The sequence below is a fragment of the Syngnathoides biaculeatus genome, chromosome 16 (assembly GCF_019802595.1).
Source record: "Syngnathoides biaculeatus isolate LvHL_M chromosome 16, ASM1980259v1, whole genome shotgun sequence".
In the NCBI taxonomy this organism is placed as follows: domain Eukaryota; kingdom Metazoa; phylum Chordata; class Actinopteri; order Syngnathiformes; family Syngnathidae; genus Syngnathoides; species Syngnathoides biaculeatus.
The window spans coordinates 11,912,748-11,930,041 of record NC_084655.1 but is presented as its reverse complement, the minus strand read 5'-3'; the positions used below and the strand labels follow the sequence as shown (position 1 = coordinate 11,930,041).

General features: G+C 40.1%; 1 protein-coding gene across 11 annotated transcripts in view; it reads left to right on the top strand.

Moving 5' to 3' along the window:
• The window catches only part of LOC133513966 (RNA binding protein fox-1 homolog 2-like), a 51,089-nt gene that overhangs the window by 15,196 nt on the left and 18,599 nt on the right, over window positions 1-17,294 (top strand). For 8 of the 11 annotated variants that reach the window (XR_009798677.1, XR_009798678.1, XM_061845093.1 and 5 more), the window contains exons 2-5: window positions 1,470-1,520; window positions 13,369-13,569; window positions 14,149-14,322; window positions 15,197-15,250. Coding sequence is in view for 9 of the 11 variants with exons in the window: in XM_061845093.1 (XP_061701077.1) it covers window positions 1,470-1,520; window positions 13,369-13,569; window positions 14,149-14,322; window positions 15,197-15,250 (480 nt within the window). In the remaining 2 variants the exon portion in view is untranslated. Of the gene's footprint in view, window positions 1-1,469; window positions 1,521-5,359; window positions 5,895-13,368; window positions 13,570-14,148; window positions 14,323-15,196; window positions 15,251-17,294 lie in introns of those variants that run through there. The other 3 variants (XM_061845097.1, XM_061845101.1, XM_061845098.1) reach the window with 3 other exon arrangements.

Below are 17,294 nucleotides of genomic sequence, written 5' to 3'. Positions count from 1 at the left end.
GTACTTGATGAAATATCTATAGGATAATTGCCTCTCAAAAGCTTCAAGTGACAGCCATGCCTTTGACTCTCCTCACAAGTCATCTCATGCCCTTCTCAGTCCTGTGCAATTACTCTGCTCAAACTCATGCTGAAATATTCTTTCCAGTCTATAGTCGTGTATAGGGTTGGCCATTTAGAATTGATTGGAACTGGGACAAACATTCTGGTTCTCCCGGAATCATTCAAATTAAAACATTTCGGTTCCCATTTTACGTCTACAGTCACCCAACCTCGAAGAAGGAATGGGAGAAAATCAATGAAGAACAACACCCATAAAGACGTGCTTGTGGCCGACGGCAGCAACGAATAAAGGTCACTTTATACTCTCTCGGTCGTGTGGTCAATAATGCACGTATTGCATCAAGCGACCTACATGTTGCCCTGCGCAGCACCTCTGCCATTGCCTGCCGCGCACACATGGAAAAAAAGTTGCTCCGCAGGGAAAGCCGTGGAATTCATCTCTCGTGATTGGGTTGTTTAGTCACATGCTGTTATGACGTACTGTCCCTCCTGGCTCCACATACCAACTCCGCTGCTGCCTTCTTGATCATTTTTGCAGCATAATTAAACCTATCATCTGATCATTCAGGTCCATTTCTTCAAGGAGGCACTCTTCAACGGTCTCCATCGTTTGTTTGTTTTGATCCTTGTTACAGTAAGGAAAGTAAAAACATTCATTTAGCGATATGAGAACATGCATGTTTTTTTTTTTTTGTCCCCAACCACGTCAACAACATTTTTTCTCTTTGTCCTCATCTCCTTTAGGAGAGTCTAGGCATGAGTCTCAGTAGGAGGTCATGTTTTCTCTGCAAGGCATGCCAGCAGGCAGCACTGTGCTCATGTCTTCTCCCAGTCTGCTGTCAAAATATGAGCATTTAGTTAACTTTCACCCATTGTTCCAGTCCCGCTTTACTGCCCCCCTCTCGTTCCCCTTTGGCTCTTCCTCAACTGATTCTGGAGAAAACAATGGTTTCTATAACCAGGACAAAATAACACCACAATGCAAGTCAGAGAGAAAAGAAGGGACAGACATAATCTAATTAAAATTAATTACCAAACAAAAAAACAACTCAACACTGGTTGTTGGGGTAAGTTCTGAATGATTAAGAGAAGTAAATGCCTCTCTGTTTTGAGTAGCATGTAAAATGTTTGTAAGATGCATTACTGTTTGACGCCACAGGCTTTTAACTCTATGTTCCCAGCATTTGATTTTGTGGGCATTTCTTTGTAGTTGCAAAAATCAATCTGAATCAGGTTTTAAAAATATAGAAAACATTTTTTTTTGCATCAATGAAAACTGAATATATATATGTACAAACCCCCCAAAAATATAAAGCAGAGCACAGTTCTAATTTGAACATTGTCTGGCTTTATACATTCGCTTACATACTACTTGCACTCTTTCTCCCCTCTTATTGTCTCTTTCAGAACAATGAGCCCTTAAATCCTGGTTTCCATGGATACACACCTCACAATCAGGTAAGCGAATAGTGATATCTTGCAAAGATTTATGACAACACGTAAACTGTTCATAGAGGACATTCAAAATTTGGCAATATCTCAAAATATAAACTGTCTTTCCAAACAGCAGATCCTTCTGACTTGCGATCTGTTACACAAGAGTGGAACACCTTTATTAAAGGCAGGTAGTAATATGGTGCTTGAATAGTTCATATTCGTGAGGAAAGTCATCCATCCGTTTACTTATATAGAGTAATAGGATTTGCTGTCGAACTACCTTACCCTACTACTTTACGTTCCCGCCTGCGTCATCCATTGGTAGCTCATGGGAAAAAAAAGACTCCTGGAGTAAAGGATGAAAGAACCTGGTTGCGATTGACCTCCACTTTCAAAGGCCTGACACTCAGAAAGCAGACAGAATTCTGTTATCTGTTTTTAAAATAAGCTCTCCACACTCCACATGCAATACCGTTCCGTATTGTTGCTATTGCACTCTTCAATTCCTTCAAGTATTTCCCCCTTGAATATTGCTTGCGGTAATGGGTGCCTTATGTGCAGCCTCGTGTGTCTAATGTGCAGCGTTGTGAAGACTGACAATTTTCTTATCACATCTGTGCAGCAGTGTACTTTCGGCAGCTCAGCCCAGTGCTTGAGCACAGGATGAATCTGTGTGTGCATTTGCAATTTCTATTTCGGTGTGCTAATGACAAAGCTCGTGTGTTCCTGCCCTTAGTTCTGCCTGCGCAAGCACTGTTTATTCTGTGTTTGGGATGTAGCTGTCTGACGGTTCCACAGGAGGGAACTGTTGGTCTGTGAGTCAACTCTCCCCCGCAGGTTTATTCCTCGTAGCCCAACATGAAAAATTTCCTCCTCCCATGTATGCATATTTTTCTCCTCGTCCCCTCCTCATTCTTCCCTGCACTTGGCATCTCCTTTCTTGGGAATACAGCACTCTTAGATTCCATGGCAGTTGCTTAAAGACGGTACGCTTGGAAGAATTTAACTGTCAAGTTCAAAGTCAGCTTTATGTATTCTCTACCCGCGTGTTCATTTCCCTTCAACCAAACATTCGTTCAGGTTTTTTGTATTCTATCAAGTGAACAAAAGTTGATTATGGGAATGATAAAAGCCAAGAGTGGGAGGGATTGTGGAGGTAAAAAAAGAAACAGAAGTAACTTAAGATGGCTTCCCTGCTTAAAGGCACCCCATCATGCAAATGTTCAGGCATGGGCATCAGTTTTTTTTTTTTTTTTTTTTTTTTTTTTTGGGTTTCTTAATCGTTGCAGCTGTCCACACTAGTTCTTCTCCATCCCACAACAATCTTAACCTTCCTAGCATTGTGATGTTAGAAAGAAATACTGCATTTAATAGACTTTTTACCAATCTTATCGGCCTGATCGGTTAGAATTTTATGCAGATCGGCATTGTCAATTCGCCGTCATTAATTGGCTCCCCAAAAGGCATTTACTCCATGTCGCCATCGTGAACAGTATATTTGAATCCAAAAGGTAGTTTATATTCTGCCTTTCAGTCTTTTGAGAGTACCATAAATATCTGACAGACAGTAAAGTTGTTAAAAAAAAACATGGCGGTGGCGTGGGACAGACAATGTAAATTTACGATTTAGGTCATAACTGCTCATTCAATCTGCACTCTTGTATACAAACTCCTTGTATACAAACTCCTTGTTAGAATGCAAATGTAGTAAAGCAAGGCCTGCTCTTGTAGATGGGCTAGTTCATAGTTTCCCACCTTTTATGGAGCCATTGCACTCAATGAATTTTCAGATAATCTCACGACACACCACCAGGCAAAACTGAACTCATGATGATCTTCAGTTTTTAATTTACTCACAAATGGACATAATCCGTGCGAAATATAGGGCTTTGTTTAGTTGAACACAAATTCATTTTAAATTTTAGACCGATTTAATTGGCTTTTTCATAATTCGCCGATCCACTCAAATACAGTATGTCATTAATCCGCTCCGCAAAAGACATTTATCGCCATCGTGTACAGTATAATTGAATCCCAAAGCTAGTTTATTTTGATCCTTCTGGTGTGTCTTTTGACGTACTACTGCAAGTATCTGACAAGCAATCATTTCTTTAAAAAAAAAAATGTCGGTACTGAGAAAGACAACTTTTTTTTCAGACAGACAATCCGCAATGGCTGGATCAGATTACAAAACAAGTTTGTCCTTTTCCGATTCGACTATATCAAATTATGGCAATAGAATTTTCGCATTCGTATTCCACGATCGCAGGGCTTTAGCTTGTCAACTCAAACGTGACCGGATACACTTATTACCATGGTGACAACAACGCGGCGCGTGTAGTGTGTGGGGGGAAAAAATGGGGAAAACGTGCTGGTGGTCACCAGTGCATGGGAGAAGACTTAATTCAAGGGGTGCTTGAGGTATGTTCATGTACTTTTAAAATGTTACGTAGCCTAGCCAGCTCCGGACTAACGATTGTACGTAAACATTTCAGCATTATTTCAAATCTTACGCTAAAGTTTCAGTGTGTGTGTGCGTGCGTGCTTGTGTGTGTGCTTTCATTACAATAAAGTAATTCAATAACAGTAAATTAGCACCCACTCTTTCTTTCATCTGTTGGCTTGACCTGACTGATACATGAAAAGAGAATACCTTTGAAGATACTCAGTATACAGTACACAAATATACAGTAAATGAACATTTAAAGTTAAATATAATTTAAATGGCTCCATCTTGTGATTGAAAGTTAAATATAATTTAAATGGCTCCATCTTGTGATCCGATCAGTAAGCGGTTATTTTATTTATTTTTTTTTAAACTCCGTGATCGGCCCCAACAATCCTGATCATGTAAAGCCTAGTTCATTTACATGCAGGAAGCTATGACTAACCTTTCTATAACTAGGAACAGGAGAATACACAGATATTTTCATAGGAAAGCATTGGCCTTTTTATTATCTACGGATGGTGTTTTGGAGGAAAGCCTGTGTGTGAGTTAGCAGTTGAGTTTCTTGTGTGCCAACCAAGGTTCAGTAGCATATGATCAGCGCACATCGGTGTGTAAATATTGTGCATGTTTTTGTGTTTATCGCAAAATTCAGTGTGTACTTAATCTTCAGATCATCCCTCATACATCCTCTCATCCCACTCACTTAAAGCTTTAATCCTGTCATCCCTCGCTCTTTCTTTTCACACAGCCTTTATCCATTTATCTCTTCATCCTGTTATCTGTTACTTGCATCCACAGCCCCGTTGTCCTTGCCCGCACTCTGGACAACTCCCTCCCAATACTCCTTTTCCCCCACCACCTCCTACTCTGATCCCGCCCTTCCCCCATCCCCCTGGACTCAGTTCCAGCCAGACTCAGCAGATGTCTGAAAGCTTGGCATCAAGGCTGCTTTCCGCAGTGCTCCATCCTTTTTGCATATGGAAGAGCGGTGCGGAAACCTGATTTCTCATTTCTGCAACATTACAGTGTTTTGATGTGGAGCTACATCTAGAATAACGATGCATTGCAGTATGATAAAGATTGTCAAGTTGGGGTTTTCTCATTTTTGCAAGACTGCCATCTGTGTTTTGAAGGCAGCTGCTGCAGAGGATGGAGAGCTTGGAGCCTACCCACACAGCTAGGTCTTTTCAGACTGCCCTAGCAGCTAGCTACTGCTGGTTTTTGGAGCCAATGAGCTGTCATGCAATAAATAAATCATCTAAAAAAGCTGCAATGCAGTGGGGGTCGCCTTCTGTACTCGCACACTGCCAGTATAAAATGAAGAAAGTCTTTTCTTCCTTCCTGCTTTCTCCGCACCAGGGGATTGAGAAGACTGCATTGAATCCTTTCTGAATCCAGCCCGGTGAAGATTTATCTGGCTACATGGATACTCTGATCGCTCAAAGACACTGAGGCTGAGAAGGAGGTAAAGTTTAAAAGAGAGGCGGGAACAAGAGAAAGCAGAGGGAAGAGCAGGATGTGTAACGTGAGCGAGTGAATTACAGACAGACACAGCAAAGAAGGGAGAGAGCAATTGGAGGAGAGGAGAGAGACTGGCTGTCAGGAGGAGAGCGACACTAAGGCCTGAAGGGATCAGAGCAGGAGAGCCGGCTGCTGAGGCGAAGAAAAAGAGGCAGACCGTGACGGGCAGTCAAGGCTCGTCTTTGGAAGAAGCAACACATCCAGGGAAAGGAGCAGTGGACGAGGGAGAATTTGAATGTGCAGGACGGACGTGGACTGAAGTCATTGTCAGCTCATGGTCCCGGAGCCCGGGCCGAGGAGCAGTGGTTGTGGTAGAGACGGACAAGGAAGGGAACACGAGAGGGACCGTGAAAGTGGAGAGCTGGTCAAGTGTTGTTGCGCCAGGTCAGAAAATGATGGGGCTGTACTACCCAACCACACTCCTGGTAAGTTCTTTAGCACAGCCCAGGAACTTGGTGTTTGGTGTAAAATTGAAACTAGGGGGAAAAAATATAGCTCTCTATTTGAGGCAGTTGAAATAGTAATATGGTGTAACGATGCAATTGCCTGATGTATAAAGTCACATTCTATGGTGCACAAGGACCTACTTTCATGTTAGATTTTCAGCAACATTGTCACCACTTAATGTGCCTTAACTGTTTATATTGCACCCATTTATTCTACTGTTTTAGGTTTGTATTCTTGTGGAAGGGTGTTACAAATTAGCATTCACTACAAACACCATTACCATCATGGTATCCCTGCTCACATATATTTTTTTTGTATGGATCTCTAATTAATAAACCTAAACCAAACCAACCATTACAGAAGAGCACAACTCTATTTTTATTAGATCCATTGTTGCATACAATGTTTATACAGTTGATTGCAGTTGCACGCCTCACTGCTATAAATGTCTGTGTCCCTGTGCTCCATAGCAGATAGACAGCCTGGGGATTAGAGCTGTTTTACAGCTCCGTTTTAGCATGTCCTGTTCTCTGGTTTGGGGTTCTTTAGAGGCCCTGTGTAGGGTTAATTGAGGTACCAAAGTTGCCAATAACTTATGTATGTTGTCAAGCATGCACAAGCATGGTATGACTGCACACAGTGTCATGTACGGTACAGTGTACCCTGTGTGTCATGATGTAATGTCCCTACATTCTTGTTAAGCAATCCAACATTGTCAACAAAGATGTCTATGCAGTTTAAGCTCTTACTGTATGTCCTTGGATTGATGCTGACTGGTGTCAAGGCCTTGTTGTTGTCTTTCACGTTTTCATTGAGCACACGCATACAATGTACCATCTGAGAGTTTACAACAGCTCTCCTCGGCAACTGTGAGTTCTTAAAATGTTTCCAGTCATTTTCCTTTTAGGAATTACTACCTTGTTGTACTTCATTTTTAGACCCACCTCATCCTGTATGTCAGTGCTTCTCAATTATTTTCTGTCACGCCCCCCCCTAGCAAGAAGAAAACAATTTGCACCCCCCCCCCACTGTCCGCAGTGACAATAAATATCATTTCATTATAAAATTGTTTTAAGTACAGCTCTGCTTAACATTGTATTGTTAACATTAAAGAAAACAAATAATGGGTTAAATATAGTTCAATTTAAAAAATGAATAACTTTATTAACATTGTTTTTTAGTTTGGAACAGGAAAGATTTCAACTGCATCAATTTGCCTGAAATAAAAAAAATCCTTGTTTAAACTGTAAACATTTTTTGACAAACTTATTGCATAATTTGATCGTGGAACATAAAATTAAATAAAATCATTAAATAATAACTTAAAATTCAGTTCAGCAACATTAACTCAGGAGCCTAATATATAAAACACTGACTTACAAAACAAGAAATTAAAAAAAAAAATCTGCTTTGGTGTCGGGTTTTTTTTGCACTGACCAATTTGTTACGCTACCTTGCATGATGCTAACAGTGCTCGCTGGTTTACTAAAGTAGCTTTCACAAAGCGGAATGATTCTTGGCAATATTAGGCTCGTTTTTGCTGAAAAAATCCAGTGGGTTATGAGCATGACTGGGGTGTAATGTGTTTAAGTGGTGCATGAATTCATTTGGCTTCATGCTGACTGCTGCCAACATTTTTATACAGTAAATTCCCCGGTCTCCCACTGTGGTCACAGTTAAGCCAAACGCTATGTACGCGTTGTCATATTTCCTCGTCTTAGCTTAGCTTAAGCTAAGCTAGGCTCCTCTTAGCTAGGTGACTTTCTTTTGTCTCATTGTCTTCGCCTCTGAAAGGCTGTCTCTTATGGGTTTGTTTACTGCAGGGGTGGTCAATGCGTCGATCGTGAAAAAGAAAAAAAAAAAACACCAGCCAATGTTCCCTCTACATTGCACGTGTGCGAAATTGTGCACCGCTGATGCAGTCTCTTCGCAGACATTAGTGCGTTGTGCGCAAATAAAAAATCCAACGCAAATTGAAAGTACAACATACAGCTATTCAGTTTGCAGCATTTTGCAATGTGACTCAATGAGTGAGGGATGACTGGTTGTAACATCCAACGGCACAATTCACATATGTACTGCAAAAAAATGAAAAGAAGACACTCGTTTCTTTTAGGCAGCACATGGAACTTTCTCCAACGAAGACCGCTGCTTCGCCACACTTTATTTTTCCTAGTTTACCTTCCCCCCGCCCCCATCTTCGCTCTTAAAGACGTACACTCATAACTACACGTTACAATACCTATGGAGCCCATCAATGTGTTTTATAATGACAGCGTCCACCACTGCTGCTTTAGTTTGCAACAGAGTCTGGGCAACATACAGCAAGGACGAGCTAGACATGTTGCTTATGTTTACTTTTGGTATTAATGGAGAAAGTTAAAAAAGAAATGCTGTTGTTTTAAGATGCAATGACTGTCAAAGTATGTGAATAATCGAAGAAAAAGTGGTTAAACTGAATGAGATTTTCTCTTTTCCTAATGGTAAAGGGATGGTCTGAAGCCAAAGTAGAAAGTGCAGGACAAGATGGTGTGTAATTTTAAAATTCCACCTTTGCACAGCCTGATCCAGGATGAAAGCACAGACAATACAGTGCACAAAAAGATAATTCTGTATTTTAAATATACATATATATTTATATGTACTATATATAATATATATATATATATATATATATACACATATAACACATGACATTAATAACATAACAATGAGAACATCATAATCCCCCCCCCCCCCCCCAGATAGTACCTTCTCGTCTCATACTGTCAGCTTTTATGTTTTGTTTCCTTCCACACGCCAGCATTTTTCTTCCTCATATACCATTGCAGCAGAAGTCTCAAAGCTTTTTCACCCTTTAAATGTCCTATGCGGGAAGGATTACATCCCCATATCACAAAACATACCTCATTTTGAAATACTGCTCCTTATTTTAGGGTACACCTACAGTATATGTTGTGTATTCATTCCAGAAGTCGTTTTAATTATTTTGTTAGTAGAAGCACTTTTTACATGTCGATGCATCCATCCATTTTCTTTACTGCTTATCCTTACGAGGGTCACCTAGTTCCTTTGACGACCCCTGACTCCGGCCCCCTGCCAAAAATAAGCATGGAAAGGACATGATGTAAAGAATAATAAAAATTATGTTCATTTACCTTTGGCGTTGGGTGACTATGCGAAAGCATACAGCCATGCTACCCTGAAAACCCCAGATCTCGGAAGCTCAGTGGGTTTGGTCCTGGTTAGTGCTTGGATGGGAGACCTACGATGATACCAGGTCCTGTAAACTTCTCTTCCCGGCTAAATCGCAGAGGGGTTACGGCAGGAAGGGCATCAGGTGTAATAACTGTGCCAAAAAAAAATGCGTTCATTTGAGGCGATACGCTGTGGTGACCTCTAACGGTACAAGCTGCAAGGAAAAGAAGAAGAAGTAGTTGGGCGACTACGCAAAGAGAAGGGTGAGTAACAGGCAAAAAGCATTGTGGGGGGCGGAGGAGAAGCCAAATGTTTGACAGCCGAGAGAAAAAATACTAATGTATGAATACACACAGACAACTTAACTCCACTAAAGTTTCTTGGGGCCCATGGTGAAGATAGATGAATAAACTTAAACGCGAACGAAAAAGTCACGAAAATGTTGTACTTTAGCAAAGGGCTCTAGCTTGTGACGGTGGAGGGAGAAAAGATAGTGTCTCATGTCTGAAATATGATGCACATTTTGTTCATTCGCATGTTTTTATCTTTGGGTCTGAATTCTTCCTTTGTTCATTGATTAATTCATTCATTCAGTAGATGCAGCTGCAATTAATTGTATAAATCTGATCGTAAGTTTTGGACTTGGCTGAATGAATTCTTAATCCTGATTCCTTTTGAGACATATTTAGCATTTCAAAAATGTATTTTTTTACATGTTACTCTGTTGAAGAAAATGAATTTTGCCTTGTGTTCGAGAGGGCAGTAACTCTGGTACAGTATGTATGAAGCTCATAAAACTTGTCCTCATTGTATAGTGTTTTGACACAGTAGCTAACTGCACTGTGTTTTCTTGTAAGTGGGATTTTTGGCTTCTCGTGTCCCAATCTTTCTCAATCAATTAGTAGAACTTACACTTCTCTTTTGTATTTTTCTAGCCCAATGTCAAATATTTTATGATTGACCCACAGTCTGGAAGAGGAGGCAAGACGGCTTCTGGACTAAGACAACCATATAAGGAATTGGGCAATAGCCTTTACTTTGATGGACATTACAGTGAAAGAGTTTTGAATCACGTTGGTAGATTTCAGTTTTTGGAATGGAGTGAAAGCAAAGAAACGAGTTTAGGAGCAGAAGAATGCGTGTTTAAAAGTATTTCCAGCCCATGCCACACAATTTTCCTCACAGTTATGGCAGACATATGAGAATAGTTTGATTGATGAATTGGTGTCAGTGGCTGCCATGTTCAGTGTCTTTGGCTGGTGTTTACAGTACTTCACTTCGGGTCAGCAGACAAATCAGCAGACAGTCATTAGATTCACGCTTGAAAGGTTTCCTATGAATACACCGCTCCTCCCTCCCTCATCGGCTGTGTGTATGGTAAAACATGGTGTCACAGGTAACACAACTGGGCTTTTGCTGGTACAAGTTGGAAGGACCTTCTAGGAAAACCTTAACTACAATGTGGCATATCACAAAAATGACTGACATCCCTATATGATGATACACCACAGTTGGCAGGACTGTATGTGCTTTTCTCTTGTTCTCAAAGCTGTTTTTGATTCCCCTTCCAAAATTTAAATCTTCTTGGTACAGCCATAATTTCACCAGTTAATTCATAAAGGCTTCGTTATACTTGCACATGCGACAAGCATGCTGACGTCACTGCGGCTCTCCAACGCATAGTTTGCGTTTATACTCAAGCACAACCCACACACGGTTTGAAAATATGCTGCAGTTCTTCTCCAAGTCACAGGTGTCGTTGAGCTGGACGACAGAGTGTGGAGTTTCCTCAGTACATTTTGGTCATTTCCGGTCGGCGTTTTTACTTTCCTTTCTGTAACAAGAACAAAATAATAACAATGGTGACCATGGAAGAGTGTCTACTTGAACAAGTGGACCTAAATGACCAGATGATACATTTAATTATGTTGCAAAATCAATCGAGAAGGTGGCGGCGTGTGGAGTCGGGAGAACGGTGAGTCCGTTACAGCATGTGACTGCAATGAGCCAATCACAAGAGATGAGCTCCGCAGATTTCCCTGTGCAGCCTTTTTTTTTTTTTTTACATGTCCACTGCAGGGTATGCAGACGTGCTGCCCGTAGGTAGAGCTGCATAGGTCACATATTGCAATGTGGGCGTCGTCGACTGCGGGAGTATAAAGTGGCCTTTAGAGTTTCCTTTTGATTAATAAGCATTTTGATGAGAAATATCATGCAAATCCTTTTTAAATGGGCAATGTTTGTTGTAAGAGCTGTAAATTAAAGTTCAGTGACTTCCTGTTCAAAGTTTAAAATAATGCTGATTTCTGCTTGGTGGTATCTGGTGCAATGAGTGGCTTGGCTTGTAGTAAGCCTCTTTGTTCAATATAATGCAATTATAATGTGTGTTTAAAGTAACTTCAAAACATAGACAGTGGTACCTTGAGATTCACATTGAATAGAAATAAATAAACCTCATACCTCCAACACATATTTCCATCTATCCCCTTACTGTACCGCTTATCCTCACTAAGGTCATGGGCGAGCTGGAGAAAACCAACGCAGGCACAGTGGAACATACATACACCACACGGGCGAGGGCAGATTTGAACAGGGGTCCTCAGAACTCTGAGGCAGATTTGCTAACCAGTCCTTTAGCTTGCTGCCAACTAAGCATATTTTACCCATTTAAATAAATGCAAATGCAATCGTTCAGTTACCCCAAAAGACACCACAATTTTTTAAAGTGTTTTTAAAAAAAACTTGGCACAGTAATGTAAAATAGTTATAAAAACATAATGGATGAGAATGTAAAGATTTTAACTGGTCTTAGGACGTTTAATTAAGCCAAGTTATACGGATCTAAACCAATTTAAGTTTCATTTGTGTGCCTGTACCTTTAAATGGTCTCACTCCCGCTCTCTCTGTGTCGTTTTCCGTCTCCCCTCCACACACACACTTGAACTCCACCCTCTTTGCTTCGGTTGTGCAGTAAGGCTGTTTCTGGCCAGGTGTCCAAAACACACCTTTTACAGAGTGGGAAAAAAACCCACACACTGTACGGCATTTGTGTATAAGCACACAGTAAGAACATTTGCACAACATATTACGTTCAGATGTTTAAATTATGTTGCCCCATCAAATGCTCGGGTCTTCTGCAACTTTATCTCTTTCGCTTCACCGATGAATTTTTTTTTTTTTTTTTTAAACACTCGACTGGCGTTATTGTATTTTATTTTTGTAGTTATGTTAATTGTTTGCGAGTGTGGCTGTGGTGTATTCCATTGTGAGCTTCATGGAGGCTCTGATTATTCCCATGCATGCAAATCAGTCACTTTTTGGTGAAATTTTCCATTTTGAATTCATAACAGCTGATTGATGTAAATCGTGTCCATGGCCAGTATGACTTTCACTGCAGGAAAAACAGTGCGCAATCGCGCTCCTGGATTATGGAAAGAGAGCGACAGAGCTCATTTGCTTTGTGGCAAAGTATCATAGTTACTGTAATGAAAAGGTCTGTCTGGAGACCAAGTGTTTCTAGGCGTCACCCGGGCCAATAGCAGTGAAGAGACCAGTGGCCAATGCTGCTTGATGCACTGTTTGGGCCAGTCCTAACCTCATATCCACTTCTGTCTTTCACTTTCAGTGTATCCACTCATTTAATAGCTTCCATACCCAGCCCATATTTCTTCCCACCCTTGCCATAAAGGGGTTACAGTATACGCTTCAAATGATATGAGAAAGCAATATTGCTGTCATCAAACACAAACACATTCAAGACGCAATGGATGTGTCGCAGCACATCTATAAAATCTGTAGCCTGTATAGTCTGCGGCAACACAGCTGCACCGGAAATAAAGGAGTGGCGATCTGAGTCAATAAACATGGCTGAGATGGATCAATTAGTATTTATTGACTACGGTAGTCTAGTATCGACACCTTCAACACTACCATCTTTCAATCTGTCATGAATAATTTGTCTTGGACTATATTATTTTTCAGTATCCATCCATTCCAATCTTTGCATTTCAAAATGTGTATCCAATTCTAATTTGTAAGCACTTAATAATGCATGAGTACTGTGAATATTTCATGCCTCCTTGATTGAAAACACATCTCTTAGAGATATGCAGGTAGATTGAGTAATGTATTAGTTTGAAAGGGAAATGCTTATCATTCTACCATTCACCAGGGAGCTAATGAAAATATTAAAGGAGAAAAACATAGTAAACGTGTGTTGACTTAACCATCTTTTTCCAATCTGTTTTCCTGCAGGGGTCCCAGGATTCAACAGGAGCACAGGATGGTTTGGTGGCTCAACCCTTTGCAGCATTCCCTCCTCCACCCCCTCCCCAGAATGGAATAGCTGGGACAGAATTTGGCCCCGGGACCATGTTTGGTGCAGGGGGTCAAGGTACAGCTGAGGTAGGCGCTGGTGCAAATGGGAACACCACCAGTACCACCATCAACAACAATGTAAGCACTGTGTGGTGTTAAAGGGTTTGCTGGTAGTTAGGTTCACTATCAGACCTTTATACATTTGTCGGCCTGTAAGGGATTAATAATGGAATCCACACAAAACAATGCAAACCTCCTAATAAACTGGATTCCTAACTTGGCATTTTCCATCAAAATAAAATAGATGTGATCATTTGTCACCATTTGGAACAACAAAGGTAATGCTGTGTGTTTTTGATTATGTAGCATCAGCCAGTTTAGGGTCCATTTAGGCTTGACATTTTGTTTGCTGGATATTGAGTGATGACCTGTCCAGGGTGATCCCCACCTCTCGGCCAAAGTCACTCACCTGTTGTCCTAATGATTCCAAGTGGTATGGCAAACGTTTTGATAGATTGTTTGCTAAATGGGGTTGGATAAAATGAAAACTTGAACAGAGCAAGGTAAAGCTTTACAAGGGACCATCAGAACTAAAATTCTTGAGGAACATTTTATTTTTAGAGTTGATGTACTCATTTATAAATACTTTTTCTTTCATGCAACTTAAACTGCGCCTTTATTTCCCAATCACTTTTCACCTCCTGTCTTCTACCACAGGGTAAGACTGAGGAGTCTTCCCAGGGGGAGGCAGCTGTACAGTGTGGTACTGGAGGGACAGCAGCAGGGGGATCTGGAGGAGACTCGTCAGAGGCTAAAGGGACCCCCAAACGCCTCCATGTGTCAAACATCCCATTCCGCTTCCGTGACCCTGACCTCAGGCAGATGTTTGGGGTAAGAATCTTGCAAATGTGTATCTTAACATATTGTACAAGCCAAACCAGTAGCTCCACCAAGACACATTAGGAATTCTTTGGTAAGGTAGTGGTCTAACTTGTTCATGGTTGACCTCTTTATGCTCTTTTTGACAGTGAACGTGTCAGTGTATTAAACTGAGCGGGGGTGGGGGAGTGAAACGAAGCAAATGCCAGCAATGTGTCTTATGTTCAATAGTGACCCCTAGTGCAAGAAGCTGTACTTGACAATTTAGTAGTGTCTAAATCAAAGATTGATTGTTCCATTGATTAAGCAACTAATTATGTAAAAAAAATTATTTAGCATGAAAGTTTATTGCACAATATTTTTTTTCATTGGATGAATTGTTTATTAACTGCTTAGTGTTGTTCAGTTGTTCTTTAATCATTAAACAAAACCAAATAAACATATAAGCAGTATCACATGATATGGAATAGTCAAAACATTTTTGAAAATGAGAGCTATTCCTTCGCTAAGGATTAAGGAGAAGGGCTACAATTTTGAAACTGTAGACACTTTATCTCGTTCTATGCACTGTAAAATAATGGAAAGAGAGGCATTTGATTTGATTTGGTCTGTAACACCCCAGGAATCCTGATCCTTTTTTTCAAAAGCAAAAGCAGATGTTAACGAATGTCTTATTTAGATTGAAAACAAAAGACAACGAGTCTGCTTTCATGGAGGACTACAGAAGCGTGAAAATATTTCCTGTTGAGATGCGGAATTCAGAGGGTTTGGACAGTTTTAAGTTAAACGGTCCCTCTAAATGATTCGTTCATGATTACAATAGTTGTCCATTAATCTATTGTGATACTCTTGAGTAATGTTTTTGTCCCTACTGTTATTTTCGCAGCAATATGGGAAGATTCTGGATGTAGAAATCATTTTCAATGAGAGGGGCTCAAAGGTAAGCAAATTCGATCATTGATGCAACCCAACAATGTGCTATACTTCCACTACACTACTGTTTCTATAAATATGTAATACATGATATGATGTACTGCGGCTGAAATTAACTTTTTGACTCATCGGCTAAGCATATTTTATACCAAGAAAAATATGAAATCATTTTACGTTAGAGCTGTTGAAATGTTGAAAAAAGAAAAATTGTCATTGCAATATTGGGACGTCCATTGTGTATTTGTGTGCAGCCCTAATTTTACACATTTCTGTTATACAGTCTTGGATGCAAACTGAGAAAAATACTCAGAGCAATATTAAACAGCAAAATGAAAAAATAAGTTGATTTAACCTAGCAATCTGGCCCCACACTGCTCTTAAAACAGCATTTCGGTCGGCTCGTGTGGAATCATCCCTGGCCGCGTTTTCCTCAGTGAACACCTTTAAAGGACTTTTAAACAGCTCGGAGGCTAAAATGCCAAGCTGTCAATTTTTCAATCAAAGGTTTTAAAGAATTTAGATTTTCCTTATCTTAACCCATTCATGGGCAGGGTGGCAATTTTTTGCCTTATTGAGATAAAAGTCTCCTAACAGGCCGCAATCAAGGAAATAACACTTCTTTTTCGTTTATGGTTCAGTTATATGATAACTTTACTCATTTATAATCTCTTCCCAAAATGCTACGCTGCCCACTGGAGGGTACTGGGTTTTCTTAGTAGATTGTCCCAAAAAACAGAATCAGAATCTGACTAAAACACTTAAATATGTTGATATACTGAAGGATATAATACGTGAAAATCATGATGTCCCAAAAATGGGACGCTGCCCACGAATGGGTTGAGGTTATTAGTTTGTATTGTCAAACCTGTTTTATGTTTGTGTTGTAGGTCTGTTCGATTTAGCAAAAGATACCAATGTTTTTTCATATTGTTCCATCTGAATTATTATCACGATCTTTTTAGATTGTAAAGTTTTTTTAAATAGCTAGTTATAAAACATTTCGACAGAAAATCTAAAGAGTACATTTTATTAAAGCCTTTTTTCAACAACGTTCCTCAGTTAATAATTAAAACAGTAATCCCACCAGCATACTTACTAAACAAATAAAGTACATGTAGAAATTTATAAAAACACTTTTCATTCAATAGTGCGGCGAATGTAGAAATAATAACTAGTTTAAAGTCCTATATTTTTTGAGGTATCATACAAGATACAAAGTAAAAAAGGGCCAATTTAGGGATAATGACGGTACCTTGAATTATCAACATTATTCTCTAGTTATGATGCTTTATACCCTGCTAACATTATTACTACTTTCAAATGTGCAAAATCTTTAATAATTTTCTACATTAACTAGTTTTGCCATTTTAAAACTCACCTTAATAATTATGACACCGTTATTGTTGTTGCTTTGGATTGGCATCACCCCCAGCAGTGGCTGACTGGTAATCCTACTCCTGCTAGGTAGCCCATAGTGATAGGCTGTACTTTTTTTGCCCACATAATCACCTGCCTGGTACTTCTTCAAAAGAATAAACTGAATGTGAATCAATTTAATTGCCCAAGTTTGTAAACAACACAAAAAGGAATTTGACTCCAGTAGTTGAAGCCACTCTAGTACGACACACCTGTTGAGTACGAAAAAGAGACACAACTGTGTTGTCAGTGTTTAAAATCACTAACATACCTTACCCATCGGCTAGTTATTATTATCGTTGCTTTACATCGCTTTGGAGATGTAATCGAAGACTTCTGTTGCTGGGACGAGGATGGGTTGCTGCCGATTTAGGAGGCTCCTTGGAGAAAGTCGCCATTTTGATCTGGCAACCGAGCAAGCCAGCTGAGGAGGGGTAGTTTTTTTTACTCCCCTAATTTACAAACGGAAGTTGAGCACAAACAGAACATTTTTGATTGGCTGTTATTATGCTCATTGCAACATGTTAGATCGAGGAAATAAGCACACAGCTGATAATGAAAATTGGGAATCCCAGGGATTTACCTGACAGGGCAGACTCTGCTCCAATATTACTGGCTCTAGCACACACGCTGCT